Source organism: Pleurodeles waltl, chromosome 1_2 (assembly GCF_031143425.1).
Source record: "Pleurodeles waltl isolate 20211129_DDA chromosome 1_2, aPleWal1.hap1.20221129, whole genome shotgun sequence".
In the NCBI taxonomy this organism is placed as follows: Eukaryota; Metazoa; Chordata; class Amphibia; order Caudata; family Salamandridae; genus Pleurodeles; species Pleurodeles waltl.
Window position 1 is genome coordinate 488,419,225 of NC_090437.1, and position 17,955 is coordinate 488,437,179.

The following is a 17,955-nucleotide window of genomic DNA, read 5'->3' on the forward strand; positions in this document are numbered from 1 at the left end:
ATAGAGGACTTAGACGGTTGGAGCACTTGCACAATGCAGAGTGGAAAGCCAGAGTGGAAGTACTGGTATTCCCACCCGCTGGAGAATAAATCAAGGAATTAACACTTTCATTGTTGACTTCAGTACTGGCAGAGGGAGGAGTGAAATAATGCAGACTGAGAAAGAAAGGATGGTTCTTTAAAAGACAGCATGATATATATATTTCTGTGCTTGACATGTTCATGCAATTACAGAGGTAGGCAGTTTAACTGCCCTTAGGTGAAGCTAGGTGGACTTTATCTGGGTCTTCGTTCAGCCTGAGACAGCTCAGGGTTTTCTCTGGTCTGCAAAGCCCAAAGGGGAAAAGTGAAAAATAATTCTGCATCCTCTCACCTAGCGTATCTCTAGTAGCTGTGGAATTTCCCTGTAAATGTATCTTTGTGATCTTGATTTCCTTCACTATATTGGTGTGTTATTGTAATTTTATTAAGGTTGTGCAGAGCCACCCACCCCCCCAATGTATTTTACCCCAAGCCTCCTTCTCCATATTATCTTTCAAACGGAAGTAGTAGACGGTGCTGAAGGCTGTGGACTACGTAGGGTTTTTCCACAGAGCCTGGCCTGTGACCAAGCCCTGTGCCAAACCTCCCATGAGCTGCCAACCCACTGCAGTCTGCCATATCCTCTCACCAATCACAGGCAGAGAACACCCCACAGACCAGTACCTCACATGAGCCTTTTTTTAAACCTTTTTTTTTTTCACTGGTCATGAAGTACTCTCTCGGGACTGCACAGGGCGCATTGGCTCCCAATGGACCATAGCAACCCCAAAAAACACCCTGTTAATTTTAGCTGTAGGGAGGGTTCCCTGGACAAGAGGCTGGCTAGCTATAACCCAACTCTGAATATCGTTTTTTTAATTTAGCTTTTAAGGTTCAGGGACAGAGTCCTTTAACAGTGGTCGCAACATTTCTCTTAACGTTGTGTCCAGCCAGTCAGAGCGCTTGGTCCCGTGGGACAGGCAAGCCAATCCAAATGCTTAATTTTGAAATCCGGTCACACACAACTCTTAGGACTACCGAGGCTCTAGATATTTCAATTTTTTTTGTAAATGTAATTTCCTTAAAATGGCTGCGCAGATTTGAACCATATCACTAAAAGCGCTCCTTCTAAGTAAGATCTAGCTTTCTAGTAAATTTGGTGTAATTCTGAACAGTTGTTTTTGTTCTGTATCATAGCCTAAAATTCCCTCTCAAATGTTATATTTGGAAAAAAAGTGTTTTGGAACCCCTACATCCCTCCCTCCCATTTGTATCAGCTCCCGCCTCATGGATCATCCTGAAACTTTGCAGAAAGGAGCAGAAATGGATGAACGTACCTTTTTTCATGAATATTCACTTGGGCAAAAAAGTGACAGTTGTTAACAAAGCAAAAAAGGCTCTTTCGTGGAAACTCTGCCTCACGTATAGCTACAAAGCTTATCTCCTCCTAAAACTTGGAAACTACCCAGAGTTTCCTACTTCCTATTTTGCATAATTTATGCAGCACTCTAGGCCTGAAAGATTGTTACTTTGACTTATACTGGGAGCTCCCATCTGTCTGGACTAAGCTATGTCTACTTGACAAGTTTGAATAAGAGCTAGACACATGTCAGGAACTGCTTTTATTTATTCTGGGTTAGCTTGGTTGGTATTTTACTAATCCAGAACTGTAATACTGTGCCTGTAGTGATAAAATACATTTCTAATATCTCAAATAGGTGTAGATGGCACAAGCTAAACCTATGCCTAATTACATTGCTGCAAAAATGGCAAGAGACTTTGTCACTTTCTAGCTCGACATGGATGACTTTATGCTAATCCTATACTCAAAAACTCTGGTAGAAAAACAGGCATTTGAGGTGAGCAGTTATTTAGTATCTGTGGTGTTGTAGAGTGTCCCATATAAGTTATGGCTCTCCATCTAAAACCTGGAAACTACTCAGAGTTCCCTACTTCCATTTTTTGCATAGTTTGAGGCACTCTAAGCCTAAAAGGGTATTGCTTTGACATACACAAAATATCGTAGGGATCACACTCATTTATGTCAAGTAGTAGGGATGTGCAATGTAAAACGCTTTGGGTTTTTCTGATATAATAACTTTTGAGATTACTGTAATAATTAACTTCATTCTGCTGCTTAAAATATACGTGCTAATAATAACGGATTCATTTTTAATATATTTTTATTACAAAGCAAATAACTTCTTATTGTAAATTTCCAGTAACTATGTCCCTACTATTGCCAGTTGATGAGGTGAAAGTTCTCACATACACGAAAAGCAGCAGATAACAGTTTCTATGACAGTGTTGTCTCCACTCTAACTCTCTATGAGCCTAACTCGCCATAGAGAAGAATGAGAGCACCTGTTGGTTCTTTTTTTCCCTAATGAGAGTGCAATACCAGTTGTCTTCCTGGGGCTTAAAGGATCTAACTGTGTGTGCCCGCCAAACTAGGAGGTTAACTATATTGTGTTATCTTGTCTTTGCTGTTTCCATGTCTCAAACCTCCTCCTACAGCCCTGTGTATTGTTTTACCCTTTTGGTTTTCCATAGCAGAGCAGAAAATGTCCAAAGCTCTGACAACAGTTAATAGTATATGTATAGACTGAAAAAAATGAAGATAAAGTAAATGTAAGGTTCAGGTAGTGCAAACAATGTAATATTGACAAATTTCCATGGTGGGGGCACAAGTTCTGTTTTGTATTGCGGACCGTAAATGGCAAAATTCAGGTGAGTTTAGATTTTGCTTTAGGACCATACTGTCACTTCGAGTCTTTTTTTTCCTGTGAATGTCTTAGGCTCCCCCCTCCACCCCCACCCCGAAGTGTTCTATGTTAACCTGAAACAGAGCTCAAGAGTAATAGGTTTATGAATGTGTGTTTATTATTTGTTGTTCAAGATAAAATGTTTTATTTGATTGCATTTAGCTTCATAGAAGTTTGTGTTTGATTGTTTTCTTAGTGTAGTTTGCAAAACGCAAGAAAATATCTATTTTATGTTGTTTTTTGGTTCACAAGCTTCCTATTTGAAGATGGAGAACGTTTTGGGCAAGGAAGGGATAGAAGCTGCCTCTTGGATGACACCACTGTGACCTTATCTTTGTGCCAACTTAGAAATGTAAGTTTCCTATTGCTATTTTCTGTATTGCTGTAATGTCCTAAAATGTAATGCCTCTGCACATTTAAAATGTTTACTTTCTAGTTTATTTAGTCTAAAGTTTTACTTCTCAAAAATGTGAGGAATATTTTAAAATATTTACACTAGAAAATCAAAAATCAGGAAAGCTAGCGTAGGAATGGACTAGGAAAACATATGACTGGGTCAAAAGATTGGAAGAATGAAAAGTAGTGCATGAGTGGTTACCTCATGAGAAAAATATGGTAAAAGAAAAAATGCAAACCCAAAGCAATGAGGAAGCGGAGCCAAAAAGAGAAAAAAACAAGAAAGGAAAATAAAAAAAGAACTAGATTCTGTTAGGTTATCCCTTCAAGAAAAAAAGGAAGTAAAAAAGAGGAAATAAAATTTATTAAAGAGGAAAGGAAACGTAGAAAACCGAGTGTTCTAACAAGAGTGTACGTAGAAAAAGTAAAGAAGAAATGTAGAAGTAAAAAAATCAATTTCATGCATTTGAGCAATGGAAAGATGTTATGATTATGTGGATCAGGCATCAGGTCATTGACAGCATTACAAATAATTCTACGACTATCCTAACTTATTCTGAATAGTCTGTTTGCAAAGTATTTTATCTGATGGATTAACTTGTATGCTGTTAGCTATAACCTTAATAATTCCTAGCCTTAATGTTGTTATAGGGAGCAGCATATAGCTAAGTAGGTTAAGATCACTTTGCACAGTGATACCAAAAGTACCTCTTTGTAATAAAAATGGGCCTAAATTTCTCCATCAAAAGTGCTTTACTGATACTTATGACTATTTAGTACCTCTGCCTGTAGGCGGGATTGCGGAATACTTTACAAGCAAGAAACGTACTCTTTTTATTTTCTGGTTATAAAAGGACACTTTTATTATTTTACTTTTTAAGACAGCTGATTACACCTTTAGACTGAGAATGTAGAAAGTCTGAAAAGGCTGCAAATACTTTTTAGAAGTGTGAGCTCTTTAGCCATACAGCCTCTTTGACCGAAAAACTGCATGGACCTTTCAGGCCTCGGGAATGATATGACCCTGAGCACTAGCCTCTAGCACTTGAACTCATATTTGGCTCTATCAATTTAGGTGTTACTTTCTTTGGCCCATTTATTTAGTTTATATTTTACTACTAAATAGGATAGTGTGCCTTGACTCTTTCTGACATGGCAACATATACCAATGAGCTCATTGTAGGCCTGTTAGGGAATTTGCCTTGGAAATAAGGGTCATTCTATAACCTCGCCATCTGCTTGTAGTTGTTCTCAGTCAACAGAGACAATCCTAGGGAGCCCATTGCTTCCACCCTGTTGACAGTCATCTGGTGATATCAAAGAAAAGCAGAAGGAATCAGTATTAGTAATATTTCTGCAGATAGTGTTTAATAATGAGAGGTATTATGTTGAATAAATTAAAGCCAAATTGGTATTCGCTATCCGGTATGAGGACAAAGCATAGGGCGTGGCTGGCAAGATGGCCATGAGAACATAATCCTGTGTTCTTTCAACTGCCCTCCTCCAGTCTTCCTTAATCTACTTCTTCTAGGTGCTTCAATACAGAAGAAAAGCTCACTCAAGTGTTGCGGAAGTGATTTTTGTGGAGTGAGGAAATTAAAGAGAACATACTCCCCAGTTCAATAGAAAGACGTATGATGCAGTTGCGTCACTCTACTTTCCTGAGAAACAAAGATAATTATGTCAACTGCATAGTAATTGTGAGGACCTATTTTGCAGTGAAAATATAGTACAAAAACCTCAAGAGGCACGATCAACAGCCACTTTCATTCTGACTGTGCATGTTATTCACCTGCGCTTGCTATAAAATTTGGCAGTGAGTGTCCTGTGATTACATGCCCCTCCCATAGCTAAGCAATATTGTGATGTTGGGGTTGCTGGAATGAGCGGAAGTCAGTCCACTAAGCTCTTAGACTGGCTGAGCAGAATAATGGTACCTTGTTAGTTGACAGACCAAAAAACTCTCCAATACTGCAGCCTCCTCAGGGAGCACTGGTTATTGACAAGTTGTTGAATCATCAACATAAATTGATTAGCCGCCAAAAAGCATCTAAAATTAGCCCTTTTCCTGTGGCAGCATTACAACAACAACATTATCGTTTGTGAAAGTTAAAAGAAATCTGTGTGAACTAAGTGTCCAGTATATGCTCTTATTTCCAATGTGGCTTTGAAAGAGTGCCGAAAGTGAGGTAGCGGGCACTTTTTTTTAATTTTTATTAACTGTGGCATTGAATGGGACTGACTTACAAATAGGGTTTGTTGGAAAATGGGTTATTGGTAGGGCAGGTAGGTACCTACACCTAGCAACAAGCCACTAACCTCCACCTAGGTACAGTTAGGTCTCAGTAAATTAATCCCAGCTCAACCCTTGGTAGCTTGGCAACGAGCGTCAAGGCTTAACTTAGGAGACAAAGTGTAAAGCATTCAAATATCACAAAACAGTAATTAAATAAAACACAGGAAACAGTTTAAAAATCCAAAACCAATTTATAAAAATAGTTTATATTTTTATCTTTAAAATGACACAAAAACGATTAAAATCGGTTCAGGGGAACCGGAGATATGAATTTTTAAAGAATTATTACTTTTCTAGCGCTTAGAAACAAAAAACGCCAATCGGGTCATCTGGTTGCACCTCGACCGGGGCAAAGTCAAACTTTCAGGCCGACCGCGATGGAGCCCTGCTCGGCTACAGGTCGCGGGAGGCCTCGGTTAAAAAGTTACCTTCTGACTTAGTCTTTATTTTGAAGTTTTTCTTCACCGGGACGAACCTGCCAGTTGAATCCGACCTCCTGGAGCCCTTGTCCGGATACGCGATGTGGGTTTCCTTGGTGGAGACTTTTACCTTCGGACTTAGTCGTTTTTTCGAGATGAAAATCCTTTGACCGGGGTAAACCTGGATCTTGATCCGACGTCCATGGAGCCCTTCTCGGAAACGATGGCTGGGAGGTCCCGGTCAACTTTTTACCTTCGGACTTAGTCTCTTTTTTGGATGTTTTTCTTTACCGGGACGAACCACGAAGTCAGGCCGGGTCGCGGTTGAGGCAAGCCGGCTAGAATTTCCGCGGCGGGTCGGTCCCTCTCTGGAGCTTTTTTTCAAAAATTCTCAAATCTTTTCCAAACTTCTGGGGCTTCACCCAGATGTTCTTTTAAGGTTCTTTTGGGGTCCACAGCTCACCCCAAGGGTCCAGAAGTTCTGTGATGGTCCTTGGGGGGTGCAGACTTCAACTCCCAGAATGCACCTGGCGCAAACTCCTTTTTGGCCACTGGACAGTGGTCAGCTGGTCGCTTTCTTCAGGAGTTGGTGCAGGGGACTCTGGTTAGCAATTTTTCACCTGTAGCAAACAGGGAGTCCCTCCTTGAACCAGTTGAAGCCAGGCAAAGTCCTTCTTGTGGTGAAGCCCAAGTGTGCAGCTGGTGCAGTCCTTCTGAGTGCAGGTTCCAGGTGCAGGCCAGGGGTCCAGCAGGGCAGTCCTTCTTCTCCTTAAGTTCTTTCTTCTTGAAATTTGGTGGGGATCTGAGGTGTGGGTGCAGGTCTGCCAGTTTTATCCTTGCTCATGGGTGAAAAGCAGGGGGGCCCTGGTTCTCCAATCAGGGACAGGGTCGTCCCCCTGTGATGACCACTTCCTGGGAAGTGTGGCAAAAATCCATCCCAGAAGGCAACAGTCTCTAAAAATCCAACATGGCTGAATCTGATTTTTGGAGGTTACATCTGGCTGAGCCCACCCACTGGTGTGGCTAAAAATCATAAACACACCCCTCTCCTGCCCTCTCCTAATCTAATCAAGGGGGCACCTAGCTGTCTGGGGTTGCAGGATGTGGGGGTGTTGCTGGGTGCTCCAGATGTCCTTCTCTGCCTTTGAAGACCAGTTTGGCAGCCCTCCCCGTTCCTGCCTCACCATCTGCTGAGGGGAGATTCTCTCCCCCAAGCACATTCCTTTGTGTGAAGCCAGGCCACTTCACACCTCATCAAGGCAGCCTGGCAGAAGCTGCTGCAGGCTGGCCAATCAGAGCACAGCAGCAAAAACAATGCAGAGCTGAAATTGGCAACTTTTTAGGTAAAGTCTAAACTTTTTACCTGGACAAGTTATATTAAATCCAACAACTGGAAGTTGTGGGATTTATTATAACAATCAATTTGATACCAAATTCTTAGTATGTAACATTTAAGGAGACTTTAAAATTTAAAATAAAGTCTGCCCATTCTAGCCTATGAAGGCCATTTACTTCAATGAGGGAAAAACGAATTTGGCTGTTTTTACCTCACCAGGGCTTATAAATCTATTTTTATAAAGTCCCTGCTTATAGTTACATGGCACCCAGCCCTAGGGGCACATAGGGCACACCTTAGGGGTGACTTATATGTAAAAATAAGGTAGTTTAAGACTTTGGAAGTACCTTTAATTCCAAAGTCGAATTTGCATATAACTTTAATTTAAAAGCAGCCAGCAAAGGAGGCCTGCCTTTAAAATGACACTGGGCACCTCAGCAGTGCACCTAGGTGTGCACCACCTATGCTGTGGTCCCTAAACCTACATGCCCTACCATATACTAGGGACTTATAGGTAGGTTAACTTAGCCAATTATAATTAGCCTAATTTGCATATCCATTTTACACAGAGCACAGGCCCTGGGACTGGTTAGCAGTACCCAGGGCACCATCAAAGTCAGGAAAACACCAGCAAAAAGAGGAAAATGGGGGCAAAAAGTTATGGGGCCTCTGCAATCAGCCCTGTTTTCTCACAGGGTTGTACACCATTCATTGAGGAAAATTGGGTCCTGTGAATGATTACAGGATACAGAGGAGGACCCAATATCACATAAATGGTTGTTTCTTATCTGGTCAGTCTGGTAGAAAAAAAGCAGCAGCAGTGAATTTAGGGCTTAACTATGACAGAGACAGTGCAACATGTAGTGAATGGCCATAAACAGAAGAAGATGGGCAACTCTCCAGTATATTGTTGAAGTGACATGATGGTTACTCCAATGACTGCGGACACCATGCCTTGAATCTAGACAGGAATAAAAGCCCAGGCAACCATTTCCTTGCAAGACGTCATTATGGCTGCTGGAATTGTCAATTGCGAACTCCAGATTATGTGAAATAAGGAACATCCCTAAAGCACTACAGGTATGGTGGTGAGTGGGGAGACAAGACCACTAGCCCTAATACATTTCACATAAATCTTATGTTTAATTTGAACCAGTAGAACAAATGATCCAAACTTGACTGTATAGTTCTACATTCATTCCTAGGAAAGCATTACAGTTAAAGCCTACATTTGAGCTTGTAGACCAAATTTCTCGACGAGTAGCCTTAGCAAGAGAAAGCTTGATGTTAGTAGTGATGATGAACATATGGCATTAAATGAGGATCGATGATATATATCTCGAAAAGCCTGTGAAAACTATTGAGACAGATGCTAGCATTTTGTCACATGAAGCATTAGTGGTGTAAGAGGAAGCAGGGGAGTAGAAACCCCCAAAACCATACAGGGTTAGCATGGTAAGCATAGGCAATTCACCTTTTTTGTCATGGAATGTTAGCAGCATGACAGCTACTGTCATACGCCACAAGATCCCAGCATATTTAAAAAGAAGAGGAGCTCAAAGTCTTTCCAGATGAAAAATAAGAGATTGAGGAGGGGAATGTGAATAAGAAATGGAAAGGACAAGTGGGTCCAACTGATTATTCTGCATATGTTAGAAGAAACTAAATGTTGGTGAAACCAGGGATACCACCAGAAATGAGGCAGAAAGAAGTCTTTAGATAAGGAAAGTAGATATGTTACTATACAGGCGTGCCTGGATTGAGCTTCCATTGCATTGATCTGGATGTAGGTGTCAAATGTTTCACCTATGGAGTTTTTGGATAAAGGTATGTTCTGAATCTCGAAAGTGAAGTTCCCACAGTAGTGTGAGGGAAGGGATTTCAGCTGGTTTCATTGAGATGGAGCTGGATAAGTCTTTCCTGCTGCTGCTACTGACAGCATCTGTGAAGGAGGGATTGGCTGTTTCATTGGGACCTGCTAAGTAGATGGAGAGGAGGTGAACTCCCTGGCTCGTGAATATTGACATTACTTCCAGTGTGCTAATTGCACAAAGTGCGTCTGATAAAATATACAGAGTATGTGGACAAAATGCTATTTATTTTTGCCCTTTACTCATGTCATTGAGCAGGGGGAAGCCATTATTGAAAATTCCCTATTGGAGCTTGCGAGTGAAGTCACAACACGAGCCTGCGATTAAGGGTACAATTGGGAAAGCTGTTGATTGGTACTTTAAGTATAATGGTGACTCAGTGAATGATAGAGTGGGAAGCATTCAAAGAAGTGACTAGAGGGAAGCATGTTAACATCCAGTTAGGTTACAGAGGTTATACTCTGATACATATCTAAATTGTAGTAAGATGTGAGGAGGTTGCAGGTTGAAAGCATTTGTGTTAGTGGGCTAAGGGAAGCCAAGAAGTCCCATACTTAACTGCTTGAAAGATTAAGGCACTTAAATTATATATCTTAAGCAGCAAAGCAACATTTAGAGTGGGATAAAGTGAAGAGGCTTTTGGTGACCGTGATGTGATGGGAGGAGCCTAGATCAAAGCTTACCACGCTTAGAACCAATCTGTGTACATAAAACACATGGAAAAAAGTTAATGTTGTGTATTTGAAATCATTACTCTGACCTTTATGCCCAACCCATATCCCTAGGCCTCGATCAAATAGTCAGTTACTTAGAGGAGATAAGTCTAGGCTTTGTAATGCATGAACAGCAGGAGGCATTGGTCATAAATGGCAATACAGGAGATTGAAGAGGCATTAGGACAGTCTGTAAGAAAAATACCTTGGGATCTGATTACCTGTTTTTAGAAGTCTTTGGGCCAGATGTATCAAAGGTTTTTTCCCATTCAATGTCTATGGGAAAATGTGTTCATACATATGGCCCTGAGACTTTTAAAATGCCGATTTACCCCATATTACTGGAATTATAGGAAGCATGTAGAATTGAGCCGTATATAGATAGGTTTTTAAAAATGCTGCTGACATTGAAGTTAGGGAAGAAACTGATCTCAAACATATGTTACATTACTCACAACATTCAAGACATCACTGGTAGATCTGGAAAGTAACTAAGGAAAAGGCTTAGGGGAAGAGATGGACAGTACAAATGGGATATAGGCAATGAGTATGCGTTAAGGTGTCTGGAAATTCTATGTTCAAGCTCATTCAGTTTAATAGTTTTACATCAAATGTACCTAACCCCATTTAAGTCAAAGAATATAGGATCTGCGATCCGGCGACCTGTTTTCTATTTTGTTTATTTTAAAGAAGTCTGAGACTCCTAAGGGGTGCATACCAACTTCTCTTAACCCCACACTGGACATGCATTTCACAACACCACCTCAAAACACTGTTCCTTGAAAAAAAACACATTGGCTATTGGAAACATAATAGAAGTGATACTGACCTACTTCACCAACCTGTGGTTGGCATATTAACCTTTCAGAAATGCCTGTGAGGATGGTGAAAAACAGCTGAAATGCAGGTAATATTCAGCTTCTTTTTTGGGAAACACATGTGCGTCAATCAGGAACGAGCAATTACTCAGATTAACCAACAAACATTCTGTATGTCATCAAATAGCATTTCTAGTCCAAACTTGTGGCCACAAATCTGACATATCATTTGGCGTTCCCAATACTAGGTCTTCTGCATTATTTAAAAAAATTACAGCTCTTGGAATTTGGTGCACCCTAAATGTTCCTGGTTTAATGTCTTATTTAGCCAGTGACTGAAATCTCCCTAATCCTGGCTATGACAAAAGGCTGTGACTTGCCTCGTCGAGTAATGATGGCTTCCAGAAAGAAAAGGGACCCTTATTTCCTTAAGTCACAACCACTGCCTGATTAGTTTATTGCCTGGGTGGTGAGAAAATGATTTGTTAGCCAGTCTAAACATCATTCTTGCAACTGATTAACTCTGGAAGATGATACTCTTGGCAGGACGATATTCAGCATTTCTGCCACTATCAATACTGATGCAAGTTTTACTGCTCTCTTAGGTAGATTGGCTTATTCACTGTGGGAGGTAATTCACAGATTTCCCGAAGACCTCTACAAAAACATGAAATGTGGCCTTGTGGAAATAATTAATGTGTGCATGCTGCTTTCCAGCCACTTCATCAGTGCCTCAACACGTAATGAAAATGTATCGGCCGATGGTATTGCAAGGGCATCTCCCCAGACCTGTAATTGTAAATGAGGCTAGCAGGTCCTACATCTTACACACAGTAAACTGACAATACGTTTTCTCTTCTGAAAGTATTCTTTTTTTTCGTTCCCATGCTGACCACAAATGTTGAAGATGAAAGCAGATACAACAAATGGGCCCTCTTGGTGCTCCTAAATGGGAACGCTAATATGTAGAAGTTTAGAGATACAATGGTTCCCCATTCAGTTAGACTGGATCCTTACTAATCCATACTGTCCCAGCACATCTAGACCATATTGTAAGACAATTATCCGTTTTAGCCCAGTTCTGTAATAATTATAGTGTATGCCAGGACCAAGAAATAATATTTATGCAACATTCAAGTTGATTTATTTTGTACATCTATAAAAACAATTTTTAGTTGGAAACTAATGAAAAAAAGTATGCCCTGAGAAAACAATTGTGTGGTCTTTGTCGTGCTTAGTGTTTAACAGCAATATTCACAAGTGCATTCAAATGTAAAGAGAAAAGGGAGCCCATTTGACTGCTGCGCGATATACTTACGAAAGCAGATATATTTTTACAAATATTTTGGTGTGCAGATGATTGAAAAGTTGTAAGTAGTTTAAAAATTGTGTGGGTTACTTTTTCACCATGTGCAGTGAATAAGCAGATCTTGATCTGAGGGGGCTGAGAGTCAAGTGCACTCTAGGTAAAGTCGCTCATTTGAACGCTTCGGGAAGTGGTTACATGGGTCGAATGGTCCACTAGGGTATGACATCTGAATGTAGATCATCTACTAAAGAAATCCCTCTGGTACAGCGTAAGCAGTCGATAAAGCAAGTTTCCTGATCCCTCATGAACAATGACATCCATTTTCCCCCCCCAGATAGTTCCTGGTCTAAAACAAGAGCTCAAAATAATGAATACGTACCAAATTTAGACCTACCTTAATAAGAGGGTAACAAAATGAAAATCCAGGTAGCTAATCATATTTGCCTACTAATCCATGTGGGCATTTAAGCGTCTCCAGTACTCCGCAAAGGTCAACTTTCCTGAGCGATTTGTCACTTTGGAGGTAAGCACCCTTAGGATGAGACCATGGTGTTGGACACATTATACGTTATGATGACTTTTTTTTACTCTTGTGCAGACTTTAGTTTTGGCCTTATCATGGCCTGCTGTTAGTGATTGGTTTCAGGATTACACTTACTTTCCTCAAGGTAGGATATTTGTTATTCTTTTTCGGCTTACCCACAGACACTGGGGTATTTGGTTTTGCTCGTCCTGACATCCAATTCTAATTGTCCATTTCTGACACATATAGGTCTTCAGGACTTTTGCCAGATCCTACACTTGTTTTCAGTTCTTATTACCATGTTTATTACTTGATTAGGTGTGTATTGACACTCCCTTGTCTATGGAATTATTGCTATACCTAGCCTAACATTGGTCGCTGTCGCACACAGCATGGGCACTCTCGTATCCTTGCAATAATAGGTACTGCATCTTGTTCTTTATTTACAAGTTTCCATACATTCTCCTTTCCATTTATCACATTACTGAATACATTGGATTCACTCTTCTAGCTTAATCTTTTGTGCTTTAGTGGTTCTATATTAAATATAAGCACTTAACAAAAATACCACAGATGTTTTACCATTTACTCTCACCCTCTGTGTATATTTGTGACTGCTCTGCATTGGGTCTGTGACTGAGGCTGTATCACTTTGCTATTTCTTCACTTCTCATTTTCTAGTTTTTAATCATTTTTCATATTGCACTTGCAGCCTTGAAAAAGTTGTCTTTTGACAAAACACTTGTCGGCTGTATTCTGATTTTGGATTTGCTGGATTACTCTCTGGTGTCTTCTTTTGTGAATTCCCTACTGTAATATCCCTTGAGATTGGAAGGACTCCATCTAAAGCATTTAGCTTTTCTTAAAAAAACTGGACCTGCTTAACATAGCAGACCTTTCATGAACTTGATGTGCTCTGGGTGTTTCTGTCTTGTTCCTGTGGATTCTGTCCACTTGTTGTACACACTATTTGGTAGCATAGTGTTTTGTTGCCCATCGAGCACTATTGCCTTGGGTCATATCTCATTGCCTAGCCTACACAGGGAGGTGCAGCATTATCCATTATGACTGCTACCAATTTGTCTTTGTATCAACAAGTTATAATGACATAGTATGGAACACGAACGTGTTAGCAGCTTATACTGTAAAATCTCGTGAATCCGACAGCACCCCACTTCTAAGTCTTGTTAACTTTGATTTTAAAGACTGTTCTTCTTTTTCTGGAACATCCAGCACAAATGTTAATGCCATGGTGATTTTTCAAGACTGTACCAATGAGGTAGCTGCTGGAAAACAAGCTTTATCAGCTGTAGGTATGAACAAATGAAGCTGCAAACTTATAACCCAACTGCCTTGCCAATGTGTGCAAAATCCCTACAAGCCCTCAATACGTCCCAGTGTACCAGAAAGTTTCAAAGTGGCTGAGGACATGGACCTTCTTCTACCTAATGCTGTGGTCCGCAAAGCTGATTTAATTGAATTTGTCATATTGCTTATTCAGTGCGGACTGAAAGATGAAGAAAAGCCAGTTCCTCCACGGGCTGGAGTTCATGCACCGATCTCCCAGAATACTGTCCTGCTGAAAAAGGTTGGGTTTTTACCAATAACACCATCTCCAGTAGCAAACTAGGCAACAGTATACACAGCTCTAAAAAAAAATCCAAACTGTGTGTGCGCTCCCTGAAGACCAGCCTCCCCTGCCAACTTACTGCAATGAAGGTGTTTTCTGCATTGTAGCTGACATTTTAATGAGCATTCCAGTGGAATTTGATGATCTTTAGCCACTGATGGCCATTTTCCACATGACAAAAGATGTATTGCATTGTGCAGGAGGTTATCTCAGTGGATGTGGCATAGACGATGCACTTGTTGATGCTGAAATCTTTGAAAGAAAAACTGACCACTCCGTATTGAGCGGTACTCATTATGTTTGTTCGTTACAAGGTATGCTCATATCTGAGGTTATAGAATCATTGCGTTAGAATGCTTTCAGGAACAAGAATGAAAATTAGGTTTTTCATATCTTATCTCAGAATTGAACAAGGCACAGGGTGGGCTTCATTCAAATGACATAATGCAAAGACAGGCAACGTTCAATACACTTATTTCAAAATCAGAAAACCTGAAAACCAAGTTTGTGAAGTTTGTCAAAGAATGTGAAGGAAAATCAGAACCTTGTAAGTACTGGGGAAATGTTTTAGACATGATAGCTCTAGTGAAAAACTTGGTACATGCTGTTCAGGAAGGTGATTGGGAGCTGCACGTGAAGACTGTGGAGTCATTGATTACGCCAATTTGATTGCATAAACTACCTGAGCTATGGGTCCTGGTATATGGAAAGAGTGGAGAAGATAGAGGTGGAAAAGCCATACCTCTACTGAAAATTAATTCAAAGACATTTTGTGGTAAAAGACACAGAGGCGGAGAGTTCAGTGCTGTGGCTCCAGATATGAAACTGAAACCACTCGGTATTGAGCGGTACTCATTAGGTTTGTTCGTTACAAGGTATGCTCATATCTGAGGTTATAGAAACATTGCGTTAGAATGCTTTCAGGAACAAGAATGAAAATTAGGTTTTTCATATCTTATCTCAGAATTGAACAAGGCACAGGGTGGACTTCATTCAATGACATAATGCAAAGACAGGCAATACACTTATTTCAAAATCAGAAAACCTGAAAACCAAGTTTGTGAAGTTTGTCAAAGAATGTGAAGGAAAATCAGAACTTTGTAAGTACTGGGGAAATGTTTTAGACATGATAGCTCTAGTGAAAAACTAGGGACATGCTGTTCAGGAAGGTGATTGGGAGCTGCACGTGAAGACTGTGGAGTCACTGATTACGCCAATTTGATTGCATAAACTACCTGAGCTATGGGTCCTGGTATTTGGAAAGAGTGGAGAAGCTAGAGGTGGAAAAGCCATACCTCTACTGAAAATTCATTCAAAGACATTTTGTCGTAAAAGACACAGTGCAGTTCAGTGCTGTGGCTCCAGATATGAAACTGAAACAGGTGATCTAGAGACCACAGAAAAGCTCAAAGGGAATTGTTGGTCAGACTATTGAAAGTAAATATGTTGTTCAATGGCAGCTAATTTACCATGAAGGCCTTCCTATTTGCAATGTTTTCAGAGATGACAGATTCAAAATTAATGAACCATCATGAAACGGTTCCTCACCACAAACTTGTGGGAAAGAGAGGGGAACGTTTTAACAACCATGTTGACAGCGGATTTCGTTTCATGCAGCAGCAAGGAAACGCCTTTGAAATGACTGAGCCTGTGTGACTACACAATTTTGTGACCAAATGCAGATACCGATATAAAGACACGTATTCTGGATGTCCTGGAACATGGATCAAAACTATACGCAGAACTGAAGTAGGAGAGATTTGTATTGAAAGAGAAAAAGCTGTTTGACAATATCACTAAAGCTAAACTTCCACACTTTAATTGCCATAGTAGGAGTTTTGTCCAATCAGCCACTACAAAACAGGTTACAAAAAACAACTTTTGCGAGCACACAGGATGTAGCAAAAGAAAGGGGTGAATTTATCAAGGACATTCTGTTGCATGATCTTCTTCTAACAAACTCATCATTTGATGGAGATACTGTAACCAAACTAGTGAAGCACAAACTTGAACAAGAGTGCAAAAAAAAACCTTTCACCTGAAGAATTTCAATTCGAAAAGGTGTCCTCATTAAAACACTGCTGTTGTTGTGGACTATAAGTCACAGTTGTTAATGGTCAAGATTTCATCCATGCAAAACTTTGAAGAGGTTGTTCAGACTGTTCTACAGATTTTAATGTCAGTGTGCACCTTGCCAGAACTGCACATTGACTTTGACAGTTATCTTGAACTATCTGTCAAAGAATGTGAGAGAATCAGAAGAATGTCTACAAGTGGATCAATTGACCTTGCCTGCATCAAAAGTTCGACACCTATACCTGTGCAACTTGATAAATTCCTGTCATCAACATCGAACAAGTTGAACTTAGAGATGTTAGCTCAGCAAAACATTGCTGATGCTTCAGTAAACACAGATTTTTCAGTTATTGCAAGTGGAATGATTGTCAATGAGGAGTTGGTGCCTGCAGAGAGATATTCAAAGCGTACGGGCCATGTTGTTCAAGAACTTAACAGCTAATTGGAGGAAGCTGACCTTCGTATTATGCCACATGTTGAGTGGGTTGTTCAAAATGGTTCCAATCGAGTCATTGTACTGTCAAATGAGACAGATGTTATTATTGAGCTACTTAGATTTTTTCCAATGTTCATTAGTCAAGGATTGTCAAATTTATGGATACATTATAGAGTAGGTGAGAAAAGACACTTAATCCCGCTTCATATTCTGTACAAGAAACTTGACCCAGCGATGCATAGTATTCTTATCAAGGCACATATTCTTATGGGTGATGATATGACCGAAATGGGAACAAAGCTTGGAGCTTTAACCGCTGAACCTGGGAAGTTTCTAAAAGGATTTGCTGAGACAGAAGAAGAATGTGACTTTAAAGAAGCAGAAAAACACCGTGTGTGTGTGTGTAAAACGAGTTCTGTAACACATTTGACAAATTTCAGTATAGCGAGTTCAAGAGATCAGTTCTGTTAAGTGACCTTCCACTGATGTCATATTCTGTGCGTGGACAAATTATAAGAGTGTTCTACTTGATCAGATGATGTGTAAATATTTTCAATCATGCCTATGTAGAAAAAGATCCGTGTGAATATGGTTGGGAAGATATTGGTAGGTTGCTAAAACCCATAACATTTCTAAAGCCTCTACCCACAGAACTTATCTGCACATCTACCTGCAAAACGTGTGCTACAAAAAGATGCCCCTGTCGATATGCTCTTCCCAAATGTATTCTGCAAATGTACCACGAGTGATTGCCAAAACAAATAAATAAAGTGAACTATGAAAATGTGTCTAAAACAGGAGTAATAAACTTTTTTTTCATATTTTTCTCATAAACATTGTTTGGTGTATACATAAAAGGATTAAAAACCAATATTATTTCTTTTATTTCTATATTTATCTATTCTTCCTCTATTATAGCCGCCATTTTGGAAAATGGCAATAGGGTTTCTCTGAGGAGTTATTTTCTGTCTCTATAACACTACTTGACCCCCAAAACCTATGTTTTGACACCAAATTGAAGTATATCGGTCTCATGGCTCCTGAAATATTACATCATCACTGCAACACATCCACCATTTTTAATAATGTCGTCTAAAAATCGTTCTGGATCAGCAAGGTCTACCCAAGCTAAATTACTTCTCTAATGATCCATAAACAGAAATAAAAAATGAAAACCTCTGGATAACAATTTTGTTACGGCGGTATATCAGGGGCGGGATTATACCCATCATCTTTGAGGTTAACGTATGTGCCCCTCCCCCTTCCAAATTTCCCTTTAGCCCCACCCCCATCCCACCTGATCCTAAGAATTCACTATCAGTGAGCGCTGCTGGACACCAGCCGCTC

At 40.1% G+C, this 17,955-nt stretch overlaps 1 protein-coding gene across 2 annotated transcripts in view; it reads left to right on the forward strand.

Moving 5' to 3' along the window:
• The window catches only part of TBCK (TBC1 domain containing kinase), a 1,319,282-nt gene that overhangs the window by 372,644 nt on the left and 928,683 nt on the right, over positions 1-17,955 (forward strand). For both annotated transcript variants that reach the window (XM_069241253.1, XM_069241261.1), the window contains exon 12: positions 3,038-3,137. In XM_069241253.1, coding sequence (XP_069097354.1) covers positions 3,038-3,137 — 100 coding nt within the window. The remainder of the gene's footprint in view (positions 1-3,037; positions 3,138-17,955) is intronic.